The sequence below is a fragment of the Diceros bicornis genome, chromosome 11 (genome assembly GCF_020826845.1).
Source record: "Diceros bicornis minor isolate mBicDic1 chromosome 11, mDicBic1.mat.cur, whole genome shotgun sequence".
NCBI lineage: Eukaryota > Metazoa > Chordata > Mammalia > Perissodactyla > Rhinocerotidae > Diceros > Diceros bicornis.
In genome coordinates this window covers 40,083,515-40,092,398 of record NC_080750.1, presented here as the reverse complement: position 1 = coordinate 40,092,398, position 8,884 = coordinate 40,083,515, and the positions used below count along the sequence as shown (strand labels likewise).

The window sequence follows — 8,884 nt, the reverse complement described above, 5'->3', positions numbered from 1 at the left end:
AGATAAACATCAGATAGTCATAAGCACTATGTGGAGAATTAAAATAGGGTGATATGATAGAGAATGCCTGAATGGCTATTCTAAATTGTGTGTTCAAATACAAGAAATCAGTGGGAGTTTTCTCTGAGTATGAGTTTGGAAGTAGGAAAATAGAAGTCCACTGGGATGATGGTATCTGCTATCACGGCTTCCTCATATATAAAGAGAGTATTTCAAATACTGGCAAAGAACAAAAAGTAGAATAAGTTAAAATGCACCTGAAGGTTGAATCTGTCTGTCTCCAAGCATCTCTACTTAAATATATCACTTATTACCTACATAAAAATATCCTATTTTTGTTAACTTTTCTGTATGTCTCTTCTCCCAAGAATGTGAGCTCCATGAGCATAGGGGCCATAACTGTCTTGCTCACTACTGTATCCCCAGTGCCTACGAACTGTGCCTGTCATATAGTAGGCACGCAAATAAGTATTTGTTGCATTAATACACAAATTGGTGTGTGAAGTGGCAAAGAGGAAAGAGAAAATAACTGAGTTTGGGGGTTCAGGAAATCTTCCCAGAGATGTCAAGGTCATTGACTTCAGCTCGAAAGGTTAATTGGGGTATAAAATCGCGGCCAGGTTTCTTAGCTTTGGATCTCCGACACCACCAGCTCTAACTCAAACTCACACGCTCACAGCAACAACCCTCTCCAACTCCCCGCTAGGAGGAGTCACACCTCCCGACGCAGAAACCCTTTCTCCCTCTCCTCTATTTCTCCTTCCCTCCCCTCCACGCCAGGGTTCCGGTAGGCTTCTAGTCGCAGTGCTCACCGGGAATAGTAGTCTTCCGGTCCGAGCCGACAGAGTTTTTATACAGTTCCAGAACTACGCTTCCCAGGGAACCTCGCGGCAGAGGGTGGCTGTGTCATCTGACCAGAACTGCGGCAGAGGCAATGGCGGCTCCCATGCTGCGCTGGTGCTGTCCTGTAAGGCGTTGGGCTTTAGCCTGCATTGACGGCGGTTCTCGCTACGGAAGAGGGGCTGCGACTGGGTGCACGTCCAGCGGGAAAAGGGGACAGAGCTCAGTGGCTCAGCAGCCCCGCATCACGGCCCAGAAGCCGAGGAAAGGGTATACTATTTCATACCATTACTGCCCACTTAAGTGTGAGGTGGAACTGCGGGACTGGGGAGATGATGGCCACTACAGCCCAGCCTTCAATCTAGGCGTTCTGATTGGCGGGAGGGTGTTAGGCTCTAACTTGGAGTCCTGAAAGCACGAAACAGGCCCTCTGTCAGCCCCGCCCCCACACGTAAGCCACTGTCTTCAAATAGATAGGCATATTTGGGGAATTGGCGCGTGTAAACTCGCAGAGGTTTTCTTGAATCTAAAGCTGCACAGATAGAAGAGTGGATTCAGTCGCCTTACTAATAGCACCAGCAGTGGGGCTGGTGACACTAGAAGCGGAATCTTAATTAGCTGACGTTAGTTTAGCGCTGCTATGGGCCAGCAATGTTCTAAAGGTAGAAAGGGAGCCTTTACCTGCAAGCTGTGGATAGTGATGGCGTAATATCATAAGTCAGAAAACACCACCGATCTCTGGAGGCGTTTCATGTTGAACACTGTGTCTAGACCTAGGAGGATGCAGCCAATACAAGAGATCTTCCCTCTGGTTATGCAGAGAGTTTTGCTTATTTTGCTAGATATCTTCTGAACAACTGTTTATACTTCACTATATAAGACCTAAGTGGTTTCTTTTTACACAGAAACATAAGGCACGTGTCTAATATTCTGTTTATCCTTTGAGATAGTTAGGTTGGCATTATTTTTGCTTCTCAGTTGGAGAAACAGAGGGAAAATGTCTGGAAGAATTCAGTTGCTATTCTTTTCATAAATTAGGTAGTCTCACTGTGAATGGAAAGTGTTTTTTCTCTCATGTAAAGAAACTGCAAAAATACTTTGAATAATGTTCTAGTGAATGCAGAATTTCTGATGAGTTCTTTGTTTAATTCCTCTCAATTACAGGCTGTGCTTCCAAACCTTAAAAAGAAGGAATTAATCTTCTCACAATACTACAGATATAGAACTTGTGTTGAAATGATTGAAACAAAACCCAATACGTATAAATAAAAATCTAGATAATATAGAAAATTGCTTGGGAGAAAAGTAGGATAGGAACAGACAAAATATAGACAGAGTATGTATAAACAGGCCATCTGCAGGTTGTCCAGGATACATGAGTTTCAGAGGGATTAAGTACACTTATAAGAACCTGGAGAGACTTGTGTGTGGAATGTTCATACAGACCCAACAGAGTAGGAGGGGCCAGATAAGAGAGATTATTATAGCGTTTAACACCTTGTTAGATTTGATAGCAATCAAGTATGAACAAACAAGCAAAGGACCCTGGAACTAGATCTCGGGAATTGCAAGTGATTTGGGGGCATAAAAAAATGCCAGTTCTGATAGTTTAATGTTTTCCTTTGCACAAAATTCCCGGGAAGAGTATCATTTAGTGGTGATCTGTTATATGTGTCACTCTGGTCATTATTTGCAAGCCGTTGTTAGGAAATGAATTCAAGCCATGACTGAGAATTTCCTTTTTTTTTTTTAATAATGAGCTGTGCAACTATTTATTTACCATTATTTCTTTAGTAGTAGAATCCTTATGTTTATGTTGATTCTAAAAATATTAGCAAGATTGGCTTTCTTCATTTACTGAGTGACTAATTGATAAAGAACAGTTAATTTAGAAAATGCTGCTTTTCTCTGATCAGCCAAGCAGTTACCACTTGATACCCATTTCTAAATTCTTTTAAGATGCCAAATTGTTCCTTTCTCTATCACCTTCCTGTTTGTACAGTGAACTCTCTTTATGCCATGTTCTAAATGAATTTTATGTTGTCAGTTTTGTAGGTGTTCTTTATGAATTGCTTTTGATTTAGTCACCAATACGACACATTTTTTAATGTAAGGATATAAATTTTTAATAAGTTAAAAACACAAACAGGAAATTAACATTTGTGTTTTAGGAATTGTGTATAACATTGTGTCATAGAAATTCATGCATGGTGACAGATCTAACTACTTCTTAACCATTATATCTTTCTCTTTAGTGAACACGAATGGGCAGCTGTGGTAGGTTTGGAAATTCATGCCCAGATTTCCTCCAATTCTAAACTCTTCTCTGGATCTCAAGTCCACTTCACAGCACCTCCAAATTCTTTGGTATCTTTTTTTGATGCATCTCTACCTGGAACTTTGCCGGTAAGGTTTTTATTTAATCCTATTTTCATTAGAAAATATGTATGTTTTATTGAACGTAGATAATGATTTCCTTGTTTTAACATCTTGGCACAACTTTTAGGAAATACTTGTTTGGGGAATTTTGGATGAAGTGGGATGGACTAAATGTTTTCTAAAGACCGATCTCTGGGGCCGGCCCAGTGGCGCAGCGGTTAAGTGCGCACGCTATGCTGCGGGGGTCCGGGGTTCGCACATTCGGATCCCGGGCGCGCACCAACGCACCGCTTGTTAAGCCATGCTGTGGCAGCATCCCATATAAAGTATAGGAAGATGGTCACGCGTGTTAGCCCAGGGCCAATCTTCCTCAAGAAGAAAGGGGAGGATTAGCATTGGATGTTAGCTCAGGGCTAGTCCTCCTCACGAAAAAAAAAAAGTAAAGACCGATCTCTAATTCTGTTTCTAAGTCTAAAGTCATCATACATTTAATCACTCGCATTTTAAAATGTCTACTAAATGCCAGACACTGTGCTATGAACTGGAACATAAAGGTGAGGGACAATCTTTGCCTTTGAGGAGTTCAAAGACTAGTTGGGGAGATGTGTCTTATAAACGGAGTACTGTGATTGCTCCTATGAAGGTAATTTGCAGAGGATGGTATTGGAACCCAGAGGAGGGACACCTAATTCAGTAAGAGAAGGACTATTGTGAGAAATTGGAGTAGGGGTATGGTTGGTTAAGAAAGGGTTGTGGAAGAGGTGGTGTCTCCTATCTGAGAAGCCAGATAGGAGTTAGACAGATAAATGAAGGAGGAGGAGGAGTCTAGTCAAAAGACGCAGCATATATTACATGGTATTACAGTGTAAGGTCTAATGATTGTGATTGTTGAAAATTAAGAACTGGTCAGTAATGGAGGAAGATGTCAACCACAATATGCATTGAGTTAACTACTCATATAACTACTCATTTGCGCTTGCACCCAAGGAATGACTGGATCCAGTGTACCCATCAGCAAGATTTTTAGCATATATTTTCATATAGTTGGTTGAATTTTGAAGAAAAAGATGAAAGGAACAATGTGAATATTTGGGCTAATGAATAGCTCATAATCTGTCCAAGACATATAATATCAACTGGGTGTGGGATTTCCTGCCATCTTTGGAGGGAATGTGAATATATGGTGGTGATGGGTGGTCGGAGGGATTGTCATGGCTGAATTCCGTACTCTCTAACATTTAAATACAAGCAAAAGCTGGTTGAACTGAGCACCAGCAGGCTTACGGGGCAGAGGTTTACTTTTCTCAGAGTCACTGCCCAGAGTGGAAGGTTATAGGCAGTGCCTCCAATGTGCCTGCTGTCCCCAGGGCTTTGGTTGTATTGGGACAGTGTCTGTATCTTGGAACTTTTTTCTTACTTGTGCTTTTTGTTGTGGAGGACTCCCATCCGTGCTTTTTGTTGTGGAGGACTACCATCCCTGCAAATGATATCTAGGGTCACCTTTGATTTACTGTTGGGTGTCTCTGGGGGAAGGCAAGTATAGTGCCCCTCTCTCTCTCTCTCTCTCTCTCTCTCTCCCCCCCCCAACCCTTTCCCTCCCTCTCTCCCTCCCTCCTCCCTCTGTCCCTCTCTCCTCTTCCCTCCCTCTCTCCCTCCCTCCTCCCTCTCTCCCTCCCTCCCACCCTCCCTCTCTCTCTCTCCCCCTCTCTCCCTCTTTCCCTCTTTTCCTCTCTCCCTCATCCCTCTCCCTTTCCTTCCCTCCATTCTTCTCGTCTCTCCATCCCTCTCCCTCTCCCTCCCTCCCTCTCTCCCCTTCCCTCCCTCCCTCCATCCCTCCCTCTCTCCCTCTCTCTGGCTTAGAGTATCTATCTATGGAGAGATTTTTTTTTTGTTTGAGAAGACACAGTTTTTCAGTTATAAATGTATGAGTTCTTTTTTGGGCAGAGACTCAGATATTAGTAGAAATAAAGTAATATCTATTCAGACAAGTGAAATGGAAAGCAATTCATCACAACACTTCTTTTTTCCTTCTGAGCTCAAAACATTTTTTTTTTCACATAATAGTTCATCATCAAGAGACTAGACATAACCTCTGAATTCTTTCTAAGTTTTTCCAGCTGGGAATGTGGTATCTAGCAAGGTATGTATTATAGTTCACATTTAGAAACAGATCTATTTGCAGGTAGGCGTAATAGGCTCTTCAGTTGTGGCTAAATGTGGTCAGGTATTAGAGACAATTCAAAAAAGCTAAAATGTCAAGATGCTTTGAAAGACTTCTGTTATGCACCAAAGAAGAAGGTACTTGCTGGTGATAAGCCTGGCAATAAAACAGTAAAGGTGTTTGGGTCATTTGAGCATTGAGACTTTGGCTTATATTAATTAAATGACAGTCTAGAAAGGCTGGAAATCCAGTTTTACTTAAGCTGGGATTTGTTTTTCCCCCTCAGAGCCTACCACACTGATGGTTTGAGTAGCCTAATGGGTTATTCTCTCGACAGAGCTAATCTGCCTCTTTTTCAGAAATGTTTCTGAAAAAGATAAGTGTTTCTTTAAAAGACCTATTTTAGTATGTGAGCAAAATTATACCATAACTACCAGAATAAAACATTGTCACTCCCATAGCATTTCAAAACTCTGTGGTTTACCTATATGTCAATTTAAAATATACTGAAACATTTAGACAGTTGTCCTTCTCTAAGCCCTATGGGGATGGTGTATTGATGCTCTGATATTCTGACTCTGCAGTTGGTTATTTTTGTACAAAAAATGGTGACCATTTGTCAGATACGCTGATAAGAAGATAGAAAAAGGCAGCCAGAAGAACTTAGGTTACAGTGTAAAGTTTTTTTCTATAGACAAAACTTGGTTTATATGTAATTTCATTTGCTCTGCTGACCCATTAAAGAGAAAATATGATAATCTGTATCTTCCTGTGGGCATTTGATTCTTCTTTTTTCTTGATTGTGTCTTCATTCATTGACTCAACTGACATTTATTGGATGCCTACCGTACACTAGCCATCGTACGAGCTCTAGTGACACAGCTTTAAACAAGGTAAAGCATAGACAGGTTCTGGTCCTCACGGAGCATGGACAAGTGAGCAGGCAGTTGCAGTATCTTTTAATGAACATGGTGGTGGTGGAAATACAGGGTGCTCTAGGAGCACATAGGAAGGGCATTCCACACAGATATAGGGAATTGGCAAAATTGGCCAAATAAAAGCGAATGGGCTGTGGGCCGGCCCCATGGCTTAGCGGTTAAGTGCACACGCTCTGCTGCTGGTGGCCCGGGTTCGGATCCCGGGCGCGCACCGACGCACCACTTCTCTGGCCATGCTTGGGCCGCATCCCACATGCAGCAACTAGAAGGATGTGCAGCTATGACATACAACTATTTACTGGGGCTTTGGGGGAAAATAAATAAATAAAATTATTAAAAAAAAAAAAAGTGAATGGGCTGTACAAAGACCAGAAGAAAAATAGGACATGGCTTGCTCTAGGAACTGAAAGAGGTTTCATGTGTCGTAGCTGAACTTGAATATGGCATGGCAGGAGGTGAGGCTGGCGTGGGAAGCATGGTCTGTACCATGTAAGCCCTGCTAAGGGGTGTGAATCCCATTTGCACGGAAGTAGGAAGATGTAAGGAGAATACAGGGTCAGAAACTCCAAGGAGGGGCGTGTTTCAAGAAGGAGGGAGTACAGCCGTGTCGAGTGTTACTGGGAGGTCAAGTAAGGTAAGGACTAGGAAGTGGCCGTCGGATTTATCAGTGGGGTATCTTTTGCAAGAACAGTTTCAGTGGAGTGATGGGGGTGGGGGGTAGGAAGTAAGTGGCAGTAGATTGAGAAATGCAGGGGTGTTGAAGACGAGTTGAGACAGTGGGCAACTGTTTCAAGAAGTTTGGCTGTGAAGGAAAAGAGAATGCAGTAGGTGAAAGGAGACATGGAATCAAGGGAAAATTTTTTACTGTCCTGTTTTCCTTAATATTGAAGAGACTTGAGAATGTTTAAATGCTGATAAATTATAGTCAGCAACAATATATTGTACACTTAATGTGTTAAGAGGGTAGATCTCATGTTAAGAGTTTTTACTGCAATAAGATAAATTTTTTTTTAAATGCTGATGAGAGGGAACCAATGAAGAAGGTGCCGTTAAAGAGTCTTTGGGTTAATATGGCAAATTGAACATAAGCATTTCAGTCTGTCTCTCTCCCCAGCCAAAGAAACCCACTGAAATGACAGTAAAAGAATTGAAAATTTATAAATCTACAAGAGAATGGGAGAGGAGACCAGAGTGTATGAGAGATGGTAGATGGAGGAGGGCCTGACTTGGCAGAGAGGAGTTAAGTATAACCCAAGAAAGGGACAGAAAGCCTGCAGAAAGAGTCACAAGTGAGAAATGAGATGATATGCCTTACACAACCTCAGAAAGGTCAGGATGTGGGATCATCAGGTATTGTGGAAGGCCAGGGAGAGGTGAAAACAAAGGGGTTAATTCAGAGTCTGGATACACAGCAGTTAGGCCTAAGGTCCTCTCCCTGACCCTTGCACCTGCCCCACCCTCACAGGAATCTGTGAGAAAGTCAGCTGATGACACACTCCCCTTGGGGACTCCAGGCAGAGCGAAAGGCACTGGTGTCAGATAATGTCTGCACTCTGAACTCCAGGGTCTGCCCAGTCATTTTCTCTGCACTGTTCGAGGAGCTCAGGTGACCTGGTACGGCCATCTCTCTTCTTTCTCCCCTCCCCCAAGCAAGAACCTGCAGAACTTATTTGGAAATTATCTGTCCCTAGAGGGAAGAACTTCAGATGTTGACATCTGGGGTTGGGGAGGGGGTCTCTCAATAAAAAAGCTACCTGGCCACCTAATTGTCCTACAGTGAAGGCCACCAGCCAACAAGCCCTGGGTGTTTACATAGAACTTTTAATCAGCATTTTAGTGCCTTACTTTACAATGTAAATTGACTGCCAAAAATCACCAGACATTTGAGGAAATTCTCCTATATAATAGACAGAGCCCAAAACAAAAAGAAACTAGAAGAAATAAGAGGCAATGTATACTGCACAGGGTAAAAGAATACTTTTAAAATTAAAAGCTTTTATAAATATTCTCAGATAAGAGAAGGTAGCTGCATCCTTGAAACAACATGATACTGCTTTTTAAAAATAAAAAATCAGAACAAAAAGCTCTTAGAAATTAAAATTACAATGGCAAAAAAAAAAAATCCAGAAGAGTTAGAAGATAAAGTCAAGAAAGTATAACACACATACTGTGAATTGGACAATAGGTGAAAAAGTAAGAAAATTAGAGAATCAATCCAGGATGTCCAACAACTGGTTAATAGGCATTCCAGAAGAGAGAAAATAGGCAAGAGGAAACTATCAAACAAATAACAGATTAATTTCCCAGAACTGAAGGACATGAGTCTCTGAAACGGAAGGGCCTGCCAATGACCCAGTGCAAGGAGTAAAAATAGTCGCACGTGCAGGCAGGTCATCATGAAGTGTAGAAATGCCAGGGATAAAGATAAGATACTAAAACTTACAGAGAAGAAAAGAAAAGTCACATGCAAAGGACTGGGAATCAGAAAGGCATCAGACTTCTTAAAAGCAGCACTTAAAGCTAGAAGAGAATGAAAAAGTGCCTTAAAAGAAAAGAAAATCATTCT

General features: G+C 41.9%; 1 protein-coding gene across 2 annotated transcripts in view; it reads left to right on the top strand.

The window, feature by feature from the left end:
• Nucleotides 1-911: 911 nt before the first annotated feature.
• The window catches only part of GATB (glutamyl-tRNA amidotransferase subunit B), a 75,665-nt gene continuing 67,692 nt past the window's right edge, over nucleotides 912-8,884 (top strand). For both annotated transcript variants that reach the window (XR_009221550.1, XM_058550192.1), the window contains exons 1-2: nucleotides 912-1,110; nucleotides 3,096-3,246. Coding sequence is in view for 1 of the 2 variants with exons in the window: in XM_058550192.1 (XP_058406175.1) it covers nucleotides 935-1,110; nucleotides 3,096-3,246 (327 nt within the window). In the remaining variant the exon portion in view is untranslated. The remainder of the gene's footprint in view (nucleotides 1,111-3,095; nucleotides 3,247-8,884) is intronic.